The sequence below is a fragment of the Haliaeetus albicilla genome, chromosome 8, assembly GCF_947461875.1.
Source record: "Haliaeetus albicilla chromosome 8, bHalAlb1.1, whole genome shotgun sequence".
Lineage (NCBI taxonomy): Eukaryota > Metazoa > Chordata > Aves > Accipitriformes > Accipitridae > Haliaeetus > Haliaeetus albicilla.
The window spans coordinates 39,767,986-39,788,804 of record NC_091490.1 but is presented as its reverse complement, the minus strand read 5'-3'; the positions used below and the strand labels follow the sequence as shown (position 1 = coordinate 39,788,804).

The following is a 20,819-nucleotide window of genomic DNA, read 5'->3' as shown; positions in this document are numbered from 1 at the left end:
GGAGTTTCCAAACTGGGGTGAAAAGGAGATATTTTGAGATTTCTTTTTTGCCCCCAATCTAGAGTATTGTGGAAATATTGCAGAAAAATAGCCCTTGGCTCAGCCGAGATGATGGCCAGACCCCTCTTTGCCACTGACAGTGATGGCATTGGGGACTGGTGACACCAGAGCATCACCCCGGGGTACAGGCAGAGGACCTGGGGTGCAGGCAGCTGCCCGGCAGGTCTGCAGGGGCTGACCTGGGAGCAAAGCAACCACGCGGGTGCTGGGAGCATCCCCCTGCCAGGGCTCGACTAGGGACGGCTGTGGGACCCTGGGGCCAGGGCTGGTGGCAGAAGGACAGCGCTGGCTGAGGGGCCCATCCTGGCTACCCACTCAGGGCTCTGCCGCAGGAACCAAGCTGCTTCCCAGGGAAGAGCCTTGGATGCCGCCACAGCTGCATTTGCAGCCTTGCAGAGCCCTGGCCCACTCCAGACCCTTGATGACATTCCTGCTGCCAGGACAGCACCTGACAAGCTGGGTGCAAGGTGGTCCTCAAGCACCCATGCATCCCTGGGGGGCTTCTGGGCATCCTCACCCTCCCTATCGCTCAGCCCTGACCACAGCTCGTCCAAAACCCTGGGGAGGGGAGAAGCAGGAGCCCAGAGCACCCGAGTTGCTCGAGCATGGGGTGCTGCACCCACCCACCCGCGCTCGAGCCATCGGCTGCCGCTCGGCTTCCTCCTCTGCCGGCTGGTGCCCCCGGCTGCCCGCTGCACCCATACCTGGGCGTCCCGCTCCAGAGCCGATCTGGAGGCTTTAGCGCAAGTTAATCCCAGCAATCCCTTAATTCCAGGGACCAAAATAGGAAAGATCAGTAGGTCAGTGGGAAAAGCTCTTGGCCAAAGTTAACATGTTAATGCGGAGAGAGGGCGAGAGAAAGAGCAGGGGAGAAGAAAGCGCTTGGGATCTGCTCTGTCTTCACCCCCTACCCGGGCTCAGGTCACCCTGCATCCCACCGGGGAGCCATTTTGGGGATGCCAAGCACCGATGGGCCAGAGAGTCTTAGCACCTCCCAGTCTGCTGTGGTTTGGGGAGGGAAGGAGGTTTTTCCCCTCTCACCCAAACAACCCAACCGCAGCACTCGCGTCCCCGAGATGATTTCACTGTGGTTTAAATCCCGGCCTCCAGAGGCGAAAGGTTGCGTATTAGCACGCTGCACCGCTGAGCGTCTCTAATTAGGGCTTGGCAGGCTCCCGCCTCGGCCCCGTAAGCACCTTTTTGGCTGCCGCTCTGGAAAAAGCCGTGCCGGAGGACTTAGCTTTTAATACAGCCAAAGCCCAGGTGAGCCACCCACCGCTGCCCGCTCCCCCTGCCCAGCACCAAACAGACTGGTCCCAGTCCCAGCTACAGCCCCATGGGACTTCATCGGGTGGCCTCAGGCAAAACCCCCCAGTCCTGTGGTGCTGGTGCCGGTGCCGCTGTATCCCGATGGGGACCAGCCTGGGGCTTTTCCCTGCATCCCCAGCTGCCTTGCCCCGAGCTGGGTGCTTTTGGGCAATAATATCGCTATGGGAGCAGTTTCCTTAAATCCATCTCTGTTACCGCAAGCAGCTTAGTACCAGAAACTCTCTTCCTCTCTGTTCTTTTAATGCGATCCTAGCTTAGCAAAGCCCCAGGCTTAGCCACTGCCCCTGCAGTGCAAGTGAGGAGAGGAGAATTAAATAATATGAAAGCAGAAAACAAAGGGCTCTGCTTGATTTAAGCAGCTGGGAGGGGGTCATGGTGGCCCAGCCCTGCCCAGGAGGAGCCACTGGGGTTACTTGCAGAGGGGGATGCTTGGACAGATGATACAGGGTGCAGCCCCTCCGGGATGCCTCATTTTTATGGGTCAGTGGGTCAGGGATGCTCTGACGCTTATAGCCATTGCTCCTGCTACCAGGGACCCGAGGGAGCCCAGCTCAAAGACAAGCTCAACCTAAAGGTGCCCTGAACACCTTACTGTGCTTTTTGGTGGCAAATATTCCCATTTTCCAGTTTTCCAATCTCTGACTCTGCCAGAACCAGCAAGGAGCTTTGGGGAACTCAGTGCCCTTTGCGGAGGCGGCATCACACCGAGAAATGGGTCTTCTCCACCTTTCCCACCCCACCCACGATGCCGGTGCCCAGGATGGTGCTTCCTGGCTGCTGGGCAGACCCCGCTCCCCGTGCCGTGCCGATGGGCTCGGGGTTATTGCTCATCCGCTGGGTTCTGGCTGGCTGGGCTGGCTCCCATCGCTGGCACCACAGCTCACCTTGGACTCCGCTCCCGGCACGGCCCTGGGTTGCTGGGGAGACAGGCTTGTTTATTTACCATCAGGGCTGCGATAAGGAGTGTGAAAGGGGAGGTGAAGCACATGGTGTCCAATGTGCCTGACCCACTTTCCACAAGCCCGGCATCGCTCACCCTTGGCTATTGGATTGCAGCGGCAGAGGCGCAGGGAGCGTGGCTGAGAACGCCCAGCTGCTCACCAGAGCTGCTGTGCTGCGATGGTTTGGGGTGTCCTTGCTCCTGAACCCCATTTTCTCCAGGCTGGATGGGAATAGAGGAAAAGCATCCCCAGAGCTCCATGGATGCATCACGGCTAGATGCTGAGACACCACGACGGGGACAAAAACTGGTGTGAAAGCTCACTGTGGCGGGCTCCTCGCGCCCGCCCTCGGCCATGGTCCCCGCCGCAGCGCGTCCCCCACCGGTGCTGGCACAGTGGCCCAGATCTGCCATTCCGCATGGCTTCCCTGGCTCTCCCTGGGGCCGGGTGCCGGCAGGCAGGGCGCTCGCTCGGCGCCTCGCGCGGCCGCCCACTAATCCGACATGACTCTTCCATTAGAGACGAAATGCCGGCAAAGAGCTTTTCGGTGTAGGAATTAACTCCTTCTCCCACCCTGAAGCTCCCTGACCTGGAGTGCTGGCTCTGTCTCTGTCACCCGCATGGCCTGGGGTCTGTGGAATAGGAGGGTGCCCCCCCATCGCCACCCCCAGCCTGCTGATGGGCTCCCTGTGGGATCTGGCTAAGCCCTTGCACGTGCATCTCCCATCCTCCTCCTCTAAGGATGCAAGATGAGAGCAGAGAGCCGGCATTGCGGTGCTGCAGGGTGCCAGAGTGGGGCTCCACGGGCCCTCCGGGCAGCAGGAGGGGTCCCAGCCTCGCTGTCCCTGGCCCCAGCTGCACCGCCAGCCGCTTCCCTTATTGATCTCCTTTGCTGCTGTTAATTATCGGCTCCAATTTAGACTGATCAGAGCCACAGCTCCCTGCAAAGGGCTTGTCTTGCTTTTGGCCATCCTCCCCATCGGCTGCTGGGGCTGCTGGGGAGCGGATGGAACCCAAAAGGGGAGCCGGGGAGCTGGGGGCAGGTGGGGGGACCTGGGACATGTCAGGGACCGATGGTGAGGGGATGAGCCCTGGCCAGGAGCCAGCATGGACCCCAGCATCCTGCCAGAGAGGGGAGGCAAAGCTGATCCTGCCAGGTGCTGGCCCCTGGGGTGCTGAGCCAGGGGAAGGCACCCATGCCTGGCCTCCTCCTGCCTCTCTGTTTGACGGAGAAAACGATGGGTGAGTGTGTCCCTTGGCTGCCCCTTCCAGCACTGTGCTCGGGGCTGGGGTCTGTCCCTTGGCAGAGGTCAGGACCTGACCCATATCCCATTCTCCTGCCTGTGGCCCTGGAGGGTGGCCACGACTCCCTGCAAAATGTCCGGAGGGACAGCTCATCCCCAGAGTGCAGTGGGGAAAATGAGGCACAGAGTGAGGCGGGGACATGCACGATGCCGGGGTCTGCCTGAGCAGAGACAGGTTTTCTGGGGCATCATCTGAGCCACGCGGGTGCTTGAGCCCCATCAGGCTGCAGCATCCCTGTCCCTGCCGTGGGACCTGGGGGGTCTGCTGCCCACCGGGGCTCCACTTAAGGGAGCTTCAGAGGCAGTCAGCCCCCCAGCAGCCCCCCAAAGCCACAGAAAAGCGGGCAGGGAGCTGCTTGGGAAGTTCTCCGGCTGAGGGAGCTGGAGGACAGGGGGCTGCGCTAGAGCAGCGTGTTCTTGCTGTCACCTCCCCCATTGCTGCCATGTCATGGGCTGGCTGTGGGGTCTGGGGACCTCGTGCCCACCTGGGCTGACTCAATTTGGATCAGGATCCCACGTAACGCCGGCTGCGAGCACCCCGGCTTGCAGCAGGGATGCACAGATGGAGAGCTGACCTGGATCCCAACCACCCTGGCGGCCGTCACCTCCCATGCCACCTTGCCATGGGGGACAGCCCTGCAATGGCCAGGGAGGACAGGATTGGGGACAGCTGCTGTCCCCATGTCTCACAGTGACCCCAGGACAGCCCAGCCCGGGGGGAGCACTCCAGGCCACCCACACGGTGCTTTGGGACCCGAGGTGGGGTGCATCCACCGAAGGCAGTTTGGAAGGTTGTGTCAGAGACCCCCAGTCCCACACCCAGGGTCTCCCATTCTGCCCCGGAGCAGAGGGATGCCCAGAAGGACATGTCTGCTCCTCCCATCACAGACAGGGCCGAAACACCCCCAGATTATTTTTGTAGGACTCTTTGGCTGTAAATTAGGGTATCATCACCCTTTTTCCACACCCGATGGCTCGGACCTTGCGGCAGGGTGAGGATGTGGCGGCAGTGGAGGAAACCCTCCCCGAAATCCCAGCGCAAAGCCACCCATGAAATATTCAGGCCATTCAGTGCAATTCCCGCCTTGCCATCGAAAGCACCATGAATATTGCAGGCGGGCATTAAAGTTTCACAGCTGCCATGCTTCAGCGCAGCCCTGCGGACATCGTTACCACAGGAAGCCCATCCACTGGGATGCATCACACCTTCACCAGGCTCCAGCAACTTGTTTTCCTCTGGTTTACCCCCAAAATACGTGGTGGTGATGGGCTGGGTCCCTGAAGGGCTCCAAGAGCAAACTGACTTGAAGCTCCCCACCGTGTCGCTGAGATGGAGCAACACAGCTCAAGGCAGAGCCGCAGGAAGATGCAAGGTCCTGCAGGACTGGGGACAAGCAGAGGTTGTGGCCACCCTACCCCAAAGCTTGGCCATGCTCCCCACTGCTCCAATGGCAGCGTGGTCTCACTCCTCTGCAGCCCTGAGCAATGCCCACCCCAGGTGTGGGAGACGTCTGCAGCTCCCTGAGCATCTTGGAGGGTTTCATACTCCATGTCATGAGCTTTCCAGGTCAGCCCCCACCAGAAGGGACTGTTGCCTTCTCCTCTGCCCGCTCTCATAACTCGGCTCTTCCCGTGTTTATATAACAGCGACGTCTCCCACGGACTGGGGAAAGAATTGGCCGGGGAGAAATAATGAGGATAATTCAAGTCATTTGGGAAGATGAGGTTTGCGAGGTGCCCAGCATCTTCCACCTTTTACATGTTGTCTCTAATCATCCGCAATCTCGGATGGCCATTGATGGAGCTTGTTGCTGTGGCGACGGATGAATAGCCCTGGGATTGTACCATGCCAAAAAGGTGCCGTCCTTCCATCAAAACAACAACAACAACAAAAATATCATTTTGTTCAGGAAATTAAGCAGTTTGCAGCCGAATAGCAGTGTCTGAAAGGGCTCCCGCGTCCGTTCTTTCCCCCTGGCTTCCGTGGCTGCGTTCGGTTTGTCAGGAACATGCCCAGCACCCTGGAGAGCCTTTTGTGTGCACTGGACAAGGAGAAGGTGGTAATTGCAAGGGGGTTTCTAACCCACTGAGCCTATTAAAAGGTTTTATGCCCCCCCTACACCTCTCTTCTTCCCCAGATGTGTGTCATGCAGGCAGGGAGCGTGGGGCGCTGCGGCCAGGGGCTGGCGCAGCACTGGGTTAATGTGTTAGCTGTGCAAGATTGGACCAGAGCAGGGGCTGGGCGCTGGGGGAGAGGGAGACGGCGATGGCCATGGACAGGGCAGGGTGTCAGGGCTCAGATCCTGCTCGTCCCCTGGGGAAGGGGTGATGCTCAGCAGTGAGAGCCAGCACGGGGCTCCTGAGCTGTGGGAGGAGGGTGGCTGGCTGCGTGAGGAGCACAGGGCTCCTGCCGTTGTTGGCCTCCGTGGTTTTCTGTTTAAACTCCTTCCCAGGCAATATGACCTGAGCCCAGATACTGTCCTTCGTTCCCTGCCACTCTGGGAGCATCTCCTGGGGCGGCTGCTGGAGATGCTGCTCTTGAGCTGTGCTGCCGGACAGCGGGTAGTACAGCCCCTGGGGACGAGGCTGGGATGGGGGTGATTTGGGGTCTGCTCAACCAGGGATTGATCCTGGCTTTGGGTTTGCCTCTGGGGGTGGAGGCATCTGATCCTCCCGATGCTGGAAACCACATGCAAAGCTCCTGCCACATCTCAAGGCCCACGCTGCAGGTATTGTCCATGTGTAATCCACATTATCGCACTGGGCCACGGCACATGTTTTGAGCCAGGGGTCTGGTCCCTACTGGCATCTTCGGTGCTCCCAAATGCTGCCCGCCAGCAATGGGATGTAAATAGTGTAATTCAGAGCTGTGTGACTCCGTCGCTCATCCTGCAAGAGCATAAGAAACCAAATATCCGTAGGGCAAGCATCCAGCTGGCAGCTTGGGAGAGCCCTGGGGTGCAACAGGGTTGGACCCAGCCTCTGCAAGTTGGGGCAGCGAGGAGGAGGAGGGAGAAGGAGGGATGGGCATGTGGGGAGAAGACATTTTACAGAGGACCCTGAGGATGAGAAACGAGCCAAGTTCCTGTGGCTTTGGCTCCTCTTCGGGCGAGAGCCCCCGGCAGTGCTTTGCCAGCCGTCCCCAGAGCCCTCCACCCTCCCTGGGCTCAGTGAGAGCCAGATGGAGGCACATCTTGGCTGCACAGAAAAACGAGGCAGTGAAGCGGGCTGGGGAGATTAACTCCGCAGGGAAAACAAGCTCAGCAGACGCTGGCAAGCTGAGGACGCCTGCGCGGCTGCGTGTGTGTGTTTGCATGCACATGCATGTGCTACAAGTGTACACGGGCACGCATGTGCAGACGTTAAGTACTTGCGTGCACGCAGATGTGTGTGTGCGGCCGAGCTGACGAACCAGTGTCTGGCCTCAGAGGGGCAGGCAGGGTATTGGAAATGTGTCCTCATCCTTTAATTGCGCTGCTTTGATAACAGTGATAATTGGCTAGAAATCGATACTGTTTTGCTCCTGTTTCTCCCATCCTGTCTCACCCAGCTCTCCCCTCCCCGGACACCTTGCTCCCTTTAGTGGAGTGACATTTAAATGCTCTGCCGTAGTCATTAGATAACCCAGGCAGAGACGATGCTTAGGAGAGGGCTGATGCAGCCAGGCAGTGGGCAGGGATGGAGGCAGCTTCCCTCTCCACTGCCACCACCCAAGGGCAGATGGAGACAATGCTCCAGCAGCATGTCACGGTGCTGTTGAAGTGACAGCGGTGGGTGACTACAGCAGTTCTGGGGACCAGGGGAGAGCAGAGCATGGAAGGGACAAACCCAGGCTACATTGGCCAGGAGATCCCTCCGGCTTTGGCTCTGAAAATTGTGCCAGAGCATCACGGGAAAATGTGTATTAATAGCCCTGCTCTGCTCTCCATGACCCACCGCTCTCGCCTCATGCCCTTGTCTCCCCAGCAAGGTGTCCCGGCTCCTGCCGTGCTGCCCCAGCCCCAGGTGGGATCTCAGAGCCTGTGAAGTCAGGTAGCTCCTGGTCTCCTTGCAGCCGCCCTCGCAGAGCAGCCCCTGAGCTTCACTTGCTCAGCCGGAGATGCTGGGGGCTCTGCCCCCCGAAAAGCCGCCCTGACCCCTGCTCCCATCCCGCTGGGCTCTGTAAAGCCAAAGGGCCTGAGGAGCAGGACGGCAGCGCTGGAGGGTGCACAGAGAGCCCCCGGGGGCCAGGGGCACCCCGGGCTGGTGCTGGTGGCCCCAGGGGCCCTGGTCCGCATTAGCCAAGGGACCCTCGTTAGCAAAGTGACCCTTATTGGCCAAGTGACCCTCATTAGCCAAGTGGGGCTCTAGTGCCAGGGAGGGACTCATTCTGCTCTTGCAAGGCTGGCTGGAGCTTGGGGCTGACAGTGAGCGAGGGATGCCCGGGAGGGTGAAGGGCTCATGGCCGTGGGGTGCCCGGGGGAGGGGTGCGTGGGTTCGCCTGGGCCACCCTTCCGTGGGAGCCTGGTGCCACCTGGTGGCCACGGGGCCCTGGCCACGGCCCTGGGCTTGCGTGTCTGGCCGGTGCTGGCCCCGCGGGAAGCGTGCGGCTGGCAGAGCCTGGGATGCTCGGGCAGGGACCTGCCCAGCCAACCCCCCAACTGAGTTTATTTCCCATGCCGACCACTGCAAATAAATCAAACGGCACCAAAAAATGCCTTTGCGCGGCCAGAGCTGGCCCCAAAAGGCGCCCTGAGAGCAGAACCCTGGCTGCACCTCCGCCACAAACCAAAGATAAGGAGAAACCCTGCACCCACAGCCTGCTTGGGGCTTAGGGCTAATGCACGAAGTTTTTTGCAGCCCCCCCGGACCAGGGAGATGGTGGGGAGACACCCGAGCAGAGCTTGGCGGCGGCTTCCCAGGGGTTTTGCTCCTGGGTGTTTCCCGCGGCTGGGCAACAGGCACTTTCTCCTGCCGTGATCTGCCCCGGGCACCCTACGATCGCCGATTCACGAGGGTGCTGGGGAGGCCCGGACCCCAGGCACGGGCACATGAGCTCGGAGGTGAATCAGCCCGGTGACGAGCTGGGTCACAACAACACCCAAGCAGAGCTTTGATTAAAAAAAATGCAACAAAACCATCATCCAGGTCTTGGAGAAGAGTGGCAGGAATGGTTTGCAGCCAGGAATCCCTTCCAGTTGGAGACCCCTGGAGCATCGCACCCTCCCTTTCCATCTGGTGATGGCAAGGCTGACCCGTGGGGTCAGCAGTGATGCCCTGTGGGTCTTAGGGCTGCAGGGAAACAGTCTGGGGTGAGGCTGAGAATGAGCGTGCGCTCGGGTCAATTAATTCTGTATCACAGCAGAAATGCATGAGGGGCACCACCGCCTGCTGGCTCCCCCCCTATAGATGGGTTACGGCCCCAGCCCCGAGAGCTGGGGGTGGGTATTCCCAGCCCTTCTCCTATAGCTGGGGTAGAGCCAACTGTATCCTGGCCCCTATAGCTGGAGTGGGGTAAGAGTGTTGCCCACTCTATGCTCCAGTGGCTGTAGATGGAGACGTCCCCAGTCCCCTGCCCTATAGCTAGGGTCCAGCCAATGTCTCAGCCCCTACAGCTGGGGAGGAAGGTCCCAGCTCCCACCCCTATAGTCAAGGAATATCTATGTCCTAGCCCCTATAGCTTGGGGGATGAGGGTCTCACACCCCCTTCCTATAGCCTGGGTCTGACTGTGTCCCAGCCCCTGTAGTGGGGGCTCCCAGATCCCCTCTCTATAGGAGACTCTGGCTGTGTCCCACCCCTTATACCCACAGGGGGGGTCTCAGCCCCCTCAGCTACAGGCGGGGCACACCTACACTCCTGCCCCTATAGCCAGGGGGATCACAAATCCCTCCCGTATAGCAGGGGCACACCTATACCCCAGCCCCTATAGCCACGGAGGGGTCACAGCCCCCTCAGCTATAGCCAGGTCATATCTATACCCCAGCCCCTATAACCGCGGGGCGGGGGTCGCAGCCCCCTCCCCTATAGCCGGGGCACAGCCATACCCCAGCCCCTCTAGCCAGGCGTTCCCCGCCCCGGCTGCAGGCGGCGGTCCCGTCCCGTCCCGCCCGGGCCGGGCCCTCCCCGGGGGAGGGCGCTCGGGGGCCGCGGTCCCGCCGGCAGCGCCCGCCATGTTTCCCGGCAGCCCGCCCTGTCCGCCGCCCGCCTGAGCCTCCCGGCGGCCGGCCCGGCCCGGCCCGGCGGCCGCCCGCCTCCGCCGCCGGTGAGTGGGGCCCGGTGCGGCCCAGCCGGCCCGGCTCGGCCCGGCCCGGCCCTGTCCGCCGCCGCGCCAGGCCGCAAAGCCTCGGCCTCGATTTCCACCGCGGGCGGGGAGCGGGGCGCGGGGAGCGGGGCCCGGCCGCGGGGATGGAGGGCGGGGGCGGCACGGGGCGACATGATCTCCGGGGCAGCGCCGGCCTTCGACCGGGCAGCGGCTGGGCCAGCTCGGCCGGAGGGTGACGGGGTGGGCGGGTGGCCTGCGGCTTTCCCTGGCCAAGCGGTGGGTTGCCCGGCCTGCCCGGGCTCGGGGTGCAGGGGCAAGAGCAGCGGGAGAGGGAGCGGTTCGGTTTCCCCCGCGGTTCATTTCAGCTGGTTTTGCGGTGAAGCCGTGTGTCGCTCGGCTCCCACTGCAGGTCGCCCCTGGGCTGCTGGCTAAGGCGGCTTCCTGAGGGAGAGCTGAACTCGTCCAAATCGCAGCGGTCGTCGCCTTCTCTCTCCAGGGACGCTCGAAATCAGAAGCAACTCCTGAAAATTTGTCCGTGTGTGGCGGGGGTTACCATCCGGTTACCTCTGCGGGGATTCAGCCTGCCAGGTCCGGTGCAGAGGAGGCTCCCTTGGCTGCCGGTGCCGAAGGAGAGGTCTGCTTGGGCTGGGAAGGACCCCTGCTTTGGTAATGGGAACACTGGTCTGAGGTCTGCAAGGGGAGCCCTGACTGCATAGCGGAGATTTGTATCACCCAGCTGAGGACAAGGAAGAATAAAACAAAGCTGATTCACTTCCATCCCACGGGAGTGCTCCTGGGAGGGTAATTATTTCATGTTCCCGTTGTTTTATTCCCTTGGTGGAGCAAGTTTTGTTGGAGTGTGAAAGAAAGCGGCAGAGTTAGCTGTGAAGTGGTGGATACTTTGCGCGTCCCACAAAGGGGATCGCTGCTGGGGACTCCCAGTAGGAACGCTGCATCTTTGTGCCCGAGCTGGAGCCACCTGCACCCACCGTGGTCCCGCAAACGTCCTCTTCCCCTTGTCCTCTGCCAAAGCTGGACCAGCTGCGGCCACGTTGTTTGTACATGTCTGAATTGGTGTTGTTGCTGGGAGTTAGTGCGTCTGGTTCTCGTTTGAAGGGGTGCAGTGCAGTTTGGCCGTGTAAATGCCACACCACGTGTGGCTGGAAGGGGCCAGTTCCTGGGTTTAGAGGTAACTGCATGTGATCCAGAGAGAAATTAATAAGATTCATTTTAAAAGTAGGTTTCACTGTGTCTGCTCTTTCCCCCGGGAAGGTGTTCCAGAATCACGTCTTACTGCTGGAAAGAAACCTTATCCTTATTTCCAGCCTAACTATGCTAATGTTCCCCTTATCTGCCAGCGTATGTCGGGAAATACATGAGTATGTCAAAACTGAGAGTCAATGGGTTCTTTTTGCATTGCTTGCATCATCTTCCTGAGCACTAAAAAACAGGCTTGAAATGAAAACAAACGCCACTAAGCGCAAAATGTAACTAATTAGGCTGGACACTGGCTGTTTGAGTGGCATTCTTTGTTTGCAGGAGTCATTAGTCATGCTACGATGGCACTTCTTGTTACCGATGGCACTTCTTGTTACCGTTGGGGAGGGGATCGTTCAGGTTGTACAGGCTTGTCTTTCACCAGGAGTTCAGGGAGCCTCGTGGTGCAAGGAGGGAGTACTGGGAGCCGGTTCCTGTCGTCTTTTCAGCCCAGCTCTGGGCAGCCTCCTGGCAGCTGAGCTCTGGATGGCTCAAGGTCCCAGGACCCGGATCCTGTGGCTGCTTACAAGCCCTGGGTATCCTGTGCTCGAGGGACTCGGATCGCATTGTTGTGCACATGCAGGAACCGGACTCTCTCGGGATCCTTTGTGCTCCTTCCTGATCAGCTGCAGCGTACAATGAACGAGTGCTCTGGCCCTAACAGCTGTCTCATTTTTATTCCTGTTTGTAGCTTGGTGCCTTGGAGGAGAGAGGATGGCTCAGGAGACAAACCAAACCCAGGTGCCTCTGTTGTGTACCACAGGCTGTGGGTTTTATGGCAGTCCCCGGACCAACGGGATGTGCTCTGTTTGCTATAAGGAGTTTCTGCAGAGACAGCAGAGCAGTGACCGGATAAACCCCCCAGGTAGAGGATTTTTTCTGAGAAATCTATCTTAAATGGGTGCATGGATGCAAACTGGCCACCAGCAGATTTACTCCCTCCTAGAAAACTCATGTCTTTCCCTTTTTCTGTAGACCCAAGCCTCTAAATCAAAGACCCAAGTCTTTGAGTGCTTCTGTTCCCTGTAAGGGGGTCAGTTGTTTTCTTCCCAGCCCCAGCTGTTTGTGAAGACCTGTTCCAGTCAGCACCTTCCAGTAAACTGTAAAACTTCACTTGCACTAACAGTGGCCTAGATTTTTAGCTATTTCCTGCTCCCTGAGTTATGTGATGACTGCTGGGAACCACAACAGATCCCTGAAATGAAATTTTATTTGGGAAGCTTTTGGCCTTTTGGGTTTGTATAATTTTCTTATCTTAACAGCATTGACAATCAAAAGCAATGACATAAAAGATTTGTTTCTTGTAGCTAAAGATAGCTGATCTATCACCGAGCTGGGAGGCAGCTAGGTGCGCAGAAAGGATGCTCTTTCCATCATTAGCAGGATTTTCTTGTGCTGAGAGTTTGTGCAGATTCCCCATGTATAGACTTTGCAATATTGCTGAGAAACGCCTTCTAGAGATCTTCCACAGTTTTGTTCCTGAGTGTAATAATGGCTTTCCTTGAATTACCCACCCAAAATATGTATTAGGAACACAGCTCTTCTTGACAAAGGGTTCTTTTAAAGACCCTGACTTAGATCCTTGGCTGGCATAAACCAACATATTTTTATTAAAACCAGTTCCTTTCAGCAGATGAGGATCTGGTTCTTACACCTCAGAGAAGCTGCAAAGTAGCGTTGGGTTCAGGGTATGCTGGTAACTGCAGCACTTTCATTTATACAGATAGGAGAATATTATGCTGATGTGGAGTTTGCTTTGCAATGCTGAAGAAGAGAAGGGGAATCAAAGAATGATGGAGGTGTCATGGGTGACTGAAGTCAGATTTTACCAGATGTTAAAAAAACACAGAGTAAAGGAAGGCTTTCAGCACATAACTCCTGCGAATAAACCCTCATCCCTCAAAAAGGAGCTTGCAGATCCTGAGGAGCTGAACAGCTCTCCATAAATGAGGCCTGCAGTTCTCAGGAAGACAAGCAGCTAATTTCAGAGGGAAGTTATGATCCTGATACAAGGACTCTTTCCTGATCTAATGTAAGAATAGCTGCACTGGGTCATGGTGAGGTCCATCCAGCCCTGATGTCTTATCCCCACAGAGACCTATGCACAAATTTGGAGGGGAGAGTATAAGAATAAGGGGTCTGGGAGTGATCCCAACAGGGGTGTGCCCTCCCAGCTCCCGGTAGGGAGCAGGAGGCTAAAGCTTGCTGAAAGTGCTCATCCTGCGTTCTCCTTGGCTGTCAAGCACCCAAGGAACTTCCTGAAATTTTTAAGAGTTTACCAAGACTGTGATCTTGTTTCGTAGCACCCAGTGGTCCCAACAGCAGCCCCATGGCTTCAGATTCAATTGCAGGGCAGCGTGCAGAGGGAGACTCCACACCTGAGGATGCGAAAGCCAGGTAGGGGCATAGTCTACGGAGGGGTGGATCTACAGCCATGCTAAAAACCAGCTCCGGGACACAAGAGGTAGGCTCTGATCCTTCGTATGGCCAAGGGGATCTATAAAGCAGGCTGGATCAAACACTGTTCATTGTGACCCTGGTTTGTCTGGAGGATTGAAATGTCCGTGATGATGATGATTGATGCATAGGGTCGGGTACCAGAGGGTTGGTAGTAAATTAAAACCTGTAGTAAAATAAGTGGCACCCTGGTTCTTTTGGAGCTAGTGCACCTTGTCTGTCACTAACTGTGTTAAACTCTTTGGTTTCCACTCAGTCCTAAGTGAAAGCACCTGGTGGTGATCCAGTCTGGAAGCTGCGACAGGAGGATTAGGGACCTTGGTCATGTTTGATAGGAGGGAAGATAGTACTGCATTGAGCTCTACCATTGCATTACAGTCCTGACTCATAACTCTGTTTCTCTGTCCCTGGACTTGTTTGGATGGGCTGTTGCCTTGGCTTTAATTGGGTGAAAAAGGAAACTGAGATCATCCCAGATTCAGTCCATTTGTGGCTATAAAGAACTTTGATCCCAAATCTCAAGGGGAATTAGCCTGCTGTACTCCTGAGCTACCTCTGAGTATAATTAAATTAATTTTATGGGCTGAAGATCTCTCCCACATAACTGTTCATCAAAAGAAGATACTTGTGTTTGCTTTATGGTTTATTTGTTTGTTTGTTGCAAATGCTCCCAGTGCTCAGACTCCTGTGACCCATCAGATGACGGCCATGAGCATATCCAGAGAAGAAAACAGCAGTGAGACAGAAGAATTTATCAAGACAGAAGAGGCCTCATCAGCATCTTCCTCATCAGGTAGACTGATTGGTTTGGCCTTTGCACAAGCCTGAGTGATACCGAAGTTGGTTTGAGCAGCACGTACAATACTGGCCACTAACTCCAGGGGACAGTTGTTACCTCCCGGCAGGAAAGGTACACCTAGCAAGAGAGCTAAGGAGAAAACAGTTTGTCTGTTTCTGAAACAGGGAGGAGAGAAAATGCTGTGCCTGAGGGCAGGCCGATAGAGATTGCTTTGTGGGCTGAGGGCTGAGTAGCTGCCAGCCCTCGACTCACTGGCAGGAGGATAATCTTCCATGACGCCTATCCTAGTGAATGGCAGAAAGCCCGGAGCGTCCCACAGCCTGCTGCACGGCTGTTGTTGGCTGCAATTCCCTGCCATCTCTTAAGAGAGGAAAGGAGACGGACCTAGTGTAGTCTTGGGAGACAGGAGTTTCGTGCTCAGGGGCAGCTGCTGGCCTGGTTGTTGTCCTCCTGTGTGATTGGGGGCATACCTGCCCTTCAGAGGGGAGTGTTAACGCTGTCGCTTTGTTTGCAAAGTGGGTGCCTTGAAGTGATAGAGTAGCACAGGTGTCATTGTGCAGCGGGGTACATCCTCCAGTTGATGAGTTACAGGGTGAGCCATGGTGTTGCAACAGAGCCATAACAAAGTGACGCTGCATTGGAGACACCCTCCTTTAGTTCAGCTGCCAGTTCGCTTGCATTGAAAGCTAAAAAACCCCCAAGGGTTGTTGGTTGCTAAAAAAACAGGCTGTAGTCACTGCATATGACTGTGCATTTTGGATTTGGTAATCCCTTGCCTGCAAGCCCAGGAGACAATTTACAACAGGCAGGTGAGGGACTATTTGGTGAAAGAGAGGCTTGGAAGAGCCTGCCCCTTTCTTGTGATTGTGCAATTTTTAGGAAGTTGTTTAGGGTCAGATCCACAAAGCTGTCTCCGCCTCTGACTGTATCCTTAGCCTGATTTTCAGAGCGGCCTGCACTGCAGGTGTGTATCTGCTAGCAGTTGGAGCTCCTCCCTCCTGTTGACTTCTCTAACCTGCTTAGGTACTGCAGGAAATCCTGCTAAGCATCAGTGACCTTTAACAATCTGGCTTTCAGAGCTCAGTTTTCCTTTGGTAGATTAGAGACAGTGATGAGTATCTGTGTAAAGCATTCTGAGACCTACATACGAGGAACGCTTACATAAGAGTCAGCAAAAATAATTAGTAGTACTTACAAGGGGTTAACTTTTTTTTCCTGTGAAGATTAACTCTAGGCTCAGCTGTGCAGTTGAGTTACTGTATGTCAGCTAAGCTGTAGTGACTGTCCAGATGCATGCTTAACCTATGGCAAGCACCAGGTAATTCTACTTAGTATTACCTTTTCTCATCAGGAGCTGAACGGCATCACATTACCTTGCATATGCCTTAGCTAAACCGTAATATCTCCTTGATGTTTCTGAGCCTTGGACTTAAGGAATTTGAAACAGAGAGAAAACATGAGGCTGTGTGAGGTGTAGATCTCTGTGGAACAAGGAAAATCTTCCAGTTTGGGGTATGTTGGCCAGGGCAACATGCACATGGAGGTGTCTGGCACAGACCCAGAATCGGTAGGGCCTCAAGCAACTCCTGTAGTGAAATGACTGTGTTGCTTGGTTTATCAAGAAGGGTAGCAAAACTCTTGCTTCTCTTTCAGGTACCCTGCTTGAAATATCCCAGAACAAAGCTGAGGGCAAGACAGCTTCAGAAAAACCGAAACAGAAGAAGAATCGCTGTTTCACTTGCCGGAAGAAGATAGGGCTAACTGGTAAGAACCTGTCTGTGGGAAAACTTGCCTGTGGCCTAAGTAGTCTGGCTTCATAGCCCTGTGAACAGACCTGCTTGTGCTGTGGTACTGCCTGCGTTTGGAGGGTTGGCATGGGTCAGTGGCTGGAGGTACCTCTCCAGAAAGTACTCTACATCCACAAGATGTGGTGCTGCAGGGGAGATGGGAGGGGAACTCCAACCTGTGAACAGCGCTGTCCGAGGCAGTAGTCCAGGGAGTCTGCTGCTCACTGTCAGGGTCCCTGCCAGCCCTTGGATGCAGGATTGCAGAACTGGATGGAGCAGTGCCTCTTGGGTATTTCTGCTGCTTGGCAAAAGCTGCTTGTAGAAGCAAAGGTAGTGCTCATTGTGGATCTAATTCTGCTCCTATTCAAGCCAGCAGTAAAGCTTTCATAATAGTGACATGAACTGAGTTAGACCCAAACTGAAAATCCCACTCATCCCATTTGTTAATGCTACTTGACTTCCACTGTTAGCTTCCTGAGAGCAGGATGGCTCTCAGTGTTCAGCCTGTAAAGCTGAAGAAAGAGGTACTGAGATGGTGTCAGGGGACTGCTATCAATGGGAAAACTGCCCCTGGAAAGTGAAGCAATTAACTTCGCTGTGGTTTGTTAATAAAAACATCATTCCCCTAAATTGACTCTGGCATTTAGTGTTTCCCTGGAAAAAGTTAACTCCATAACTGCAGGTCATGCTGTTCTAGCGGACCCCTCACCTCTTTAGCCTCCTCGGTGCGTTCAGCAGCCAGGGACTGCACGCACACTTCTGTTTTCATTGATGTAAGCTGCTTTGGCAGAGTCTGGCCCGGGAGGTTTGCCCAGTGCCTGGCACTGTGGAACTTGAGCTTGCCTGGAGATTTGAGGGCACTGTCCTAGAATAAATGTGGGTTTATAAGCCTGAGACTGGGCAGGGTGCTCTGTGCCCAGCCTTTGGATGAGTGTTTCCTTAAGAGCTTCAAACTGTGAGAAGTTTCCTCTCCTTTAGGAATCAACTTGCAGAGAACTCCTGTGAATTCAGGGCATTTAGGATAAAATGAGTTTTCTCAAATAGGAGGAAACTGGCACCTCGTAGCAAGGTGTTTGTGTTCTTTACAGCCTGTGGTTGGAAAGATGTGAAAGGAAAGAGCATGATTCACTGCCAGTGTGATGGGGAGCTGATATGCTGCCTGCAGCAAACCCTCCCTCTGCTCCCTGCCTCAGTTTCCCAGTGTGCTGTGATAACGGTAGCACTTCTGAACAGCATTGTCTCCAAGTGAAGTGACTAAATTATTAATTTTGAAGCCTAAATAGCTCAAAAGTGATCCTAATAAGGTGAAGGTTTTGCTGCTTGCTGGCTTACTGCTGGTCAGTTCAGATGCTGCTGTGTGACGCCTGGGGAGTCAGGCTGGCTTGGAGGGCTCGGCTCCAGCTGGGGCTGCCTGCTCGCTGCCTGGGGAGCCTGGTCTGGATCAGCAATCTGGCACTGTGCAGTCCCTGGCATGTCCCTTGTCCCTGGGGAGTGCAGAGAGCAGCTGCTCTGGGAGCCTTTCCCACCGCCGTGGCAGCTGGGGCTGCCCAGAGCATGCGTGCGCTCACGGGAGCTGCTAAGCCAGAGGAAAGCAAAGAGCCAGCCGTGGTCTTCCCCTATACTGAGAGTCCCTTTCGCCTGTCGGGGACAGCGGCCCCCTCCCTCATCTGACCATCTTTCTGCATTAGTGGAGTTTCCTGGCCTGGCAGGAAAGAGCGGGGCCCTGCCGTCTTCCTGTCTGGCTGGATGAGGACTGACGCGGCTTTGTGTCTCTGCTCTTCCTCCCTTCAGGCTTCGACTGCCGGTGTGGGAACCTGTTCTGTGCCATTCACCGGTACTCCGACATGCACGCCTGCCCCTACGACTACAAGGCAGAAGCTGCTGAGAAGATCCGTAAGGAGAACCCCATCGTTATCGCTGAGAAGATCCAGAAGTTGTGAAGGGGGCTGAGCAGCTTGAACTGCAGCCAGGTGGCCTGGTGCTCCTCCCCTTCCTCCCAGCCTTCCTCCTCTTCCTCCCAGCCCCATCGCTGGTGCGATGGGGACTCCAGCAGCACACATGAACCAGCACCAGGACATGGGGAGTCCCCGCACCTCTTTGGCAGACAGTTGGCATTCCTTATCTCCCTTCCTGCCTGTCCAACAGCCACAGCTCAGCTGATCCCTTCTCAACCAGCTTCCCAAAGGAAAAGGGACCATCCTGCCCCACCACTCCAGTGCTAAGATCTTCGGACTTGTCTTCCGCCGGGGCGGTTTGTGTGGCGCAGGCAGCAGGGCTCTGCCAGGCAGCCTTTCCCTTCGGCCCACAGCTCTGAGTCCTGCGAACCACCTGGGACTTGCAGCTGGAGCCCGTGAGCAGCCGCTGGACTTTGTTCCCTTTGCCCCACCGTCTCTTTGTGGCGGATGTAAAACCGGGAGCTGGGAAATCCCAGCAGCAAGGCTGCCTTCTGCTCCCCAAGAGGTGTTTGGTCTCAGATGCAGAAGAGATGATTCTGTAGATTTAACGTCCCAAATACGCCTCTCCTCCCTTTGAGACACTGTTGTTGAAGCACCGAGGTGGTTAAACAGCAGAGTACTGGCACAGTAAAGTTATTTTGTGGCTTGAAGCGATGTAGATGTGCTCCAGCCACAGGTCAGGACCTTTAGGAAAGTACTGCTCGCTGCCTTGTGCCTCTTGCCGCAGGGAGGGAGCCAGCCTGCTGCGTCCAGGGACATGGCTGGGCTGTGGGACACCCTTGCACCAGCCTCCCATCCTTCAACACCCCCTGAATAACTGCTGGCCGCTTCCCAAGTGAGGTTTGTCGTAATGCAGTGGTGCCTGCGCCTCTCCTCTCCCCTCTGCTCCCTGCCTTCTGCCTTACACGATTCTTTCTCATCAGGGTTGTGCACAAAGCTCAGATCGTCAAACCTCCGCTTCCTTTCCTGTCCCTGCACACAGGCGGATGGTGGGGACCCTTCCTCCCCTGTGGGCCACGCTGATGCTTGGCGAGAGCCTTTCTCCCCTATGAGCATGTTGGTTTGGGAAGCCCACCCAACTGCTCTGCTCTCTCGCCTCGCTGCTTGTCCCTGTGGGATGAGAGGCAGGGCCGGATCCCCGGGAGATGCTCCGAAAGCTGGATAGAGGGAGATGGGGCACAGGGAAAGGCACGTAGAGGGCTGCAGGGCATGTGAAAAGTCATGAGGAGGGTCCTGGGGTGCCCAGAAGTACAGGCGGGGGCTTTCAGAAAAGCCCATGGATAGCCCTGGGAAGCAGGGAGAGGCACTTGGAAGGCTCTGAGCCCACTGAAAGACTTGTAGAGATCCCGGGGGTGCTGGAAGGCTCAGGGAGGGCTCTGGGGTGTAAGGGAAAGCAAAAGGAGAGCTTTGGGGTACAGTGAACGTGCTCAGAGGACTTAAGTACCCCAAAAGGCATCTGGAAGTCTCTGGGCTGCACACACACATGCAGACATGTGGAAGGCTCTGGGTTGCAGGTAAAGCCAGATGCTGGGCTCGGAAGCACTCCAGAAAAAACACATGGAGGGCTCCGGGGCTGTTAGAAAGGAAAACTCAGGGCTCGGGTACACAGTGCAAGGCAGGCGGCAGCTCCTGGGGAGCACCAAAAGCCACCCCAGCACCATGCAGGGTCTGCACCCACCCTGGGGGGCTCTTCTCCCTGGGAACACCAGGAGTGGGGCTGCGGCTGCAGGGCTCTCGGCAGTCTCAAAAGCAGAGAAACCCAGATGAGTCCCTGGGGAAAAGCAGCAGCCTCTGCCCCGCTTCTGGCCAGCCCACACTTTGGAAGCATTTCCCTCAGCATCGGCTCATATAAGGGCGTTGGAGAGTGGAGCCGCAGGGGCCGAACCGGCAGCTGGGGGACATCACAGCAGCTCCTTCCAAGCGCTGTTTTCCTCCTCCACATACGGTGATTGTGGGGGGATGGTTCCGAAGGTTTCGTTTTTCCTATCTGATTTCAGCTGAAGTGGCGTGCGCCCTGCAGCAGCTACTGCCATACGGCGTTGCTGGGAGGATTCAGACCTCCAAAAATGATGCAAATCCCCTGCCAGCGCGGAGCAGAGGCGAGGCTGGCTCTTGCCAGCCTTTTCCTCAGGTTTTTGCTTCTGGGCAATATCGGCATCACATCCGGAGCACGCGAGTGGCGGCACGTTTTAGTGCTAGAACGCACCCGGGCCGTAAGCGCGGTGCCGGCGGTGCGTGGTGAGGCTGGGTTTCACTGTTGAGGTTTTGGCTAAGAATGAGCCGTCACTCTCAGGGAGGAAGCTGTGAGGAATTGCAACCACTCCTTGCCTTGCGTTCGCACGAAGGTTGCGAGCCCCTGGGGAGGGGAAGCAGCTCCCATGGGTGCAACAGGAAAGCCCATGCAGCAAAAGGGCAGCTGCCTGCTTGTTCACCACCTACCTTTTTCCCTTTTATTTCCTTTCTCTTCGTAAGTGTAAATATTAATACAGTCTAGTTTGCTTGGATGCTGTGGATGATTTGTTATGGGCGCGGATGGGTCGTGCACCGGCGTCGGCTCAGATCGGGGCTCTTCTGGGGTGGCTGGTGGGGTTCTGTGCCTCAGTTTCCCTATGGCTAATAACTAACCGTGCCCAGCGCTGGTGGGGGTTAGGAACACCCAGATTCCCGGTTTCTCTTCCCACCACCCCA

The 20,819-nt window shown here is 56.3% G+C and overlaps 1 protein-coding gene across 2 annotated transcripts; it reads left to right on the top strand.

Annotated features, from left to right (window-relative positions):
- Nucleotides 1-9,731: 9,731 nt before the first annotated feature.
- On the top strand, nucleotides 9,732-20,635 carry LOC104323320 (AN1-type zinc finger protein 5-like). Of its 2 annotated transcripts, none has more exons than XM_069790119.1 (7): nucleotides 9,732-9,876; nucleotides 10,373-10,677; nucleotides 11,825-11,998; nucleotides 13,437-13,530; nucleotides 14,265-14,383; nucleotides 16,043-16,153; nucleotides 17,968-20,635. In XM_069790119.1, exons 3-7 carry the CDS (start codon nucleotides 11,848-11,850, stop codon nucleotides 18,114-18,116), a joined length of 624 nt encoding a protein of 207 aa, XP_069646220.1. In that variant the 5' UTR covers nucleotides 9,732-9,876; nucleotides 10,373-10,677; nucleotides 11,825-11,847; the 3' UTR covers nucleotides 18,117-20,635. The 2 variants fall into 2 exon arrangements, with proteins under 2 accessions (XP_069646220.1, XP_069646221.1); XM_069790120.1 differs by having other exon boundaries at nucleotides 9,743-9,876; nucleotides 10,286-10,677.
- The last annotated feature ends 184 nt before the right edge of the window (nucleotides 20,636-20,819 follow it).

Coding starts and splice junctions, on each gene's coding strand:
- LOC104323320 (XM_069790119.1), top strand. CDS start 11,848: ATGGCTCAGGAGACAAACCAAACCCAGGTGCCTCTGTTGTGTACCACA. Junction 11,999..13,436: donor TGACCGGATAAACCCCCCAG/GTAGAGGATTTT, acceptor CTTGTTTCGTAG/CACCCAGTGGTCCCAACAGC. Junction 13,531..14,264: donor CCTGAGGATGCGAAAGCCAG/GTAGGGGCATAG, acceptor AAATGCTCCCAG/TGCTCAGACTCCTGTGACCC.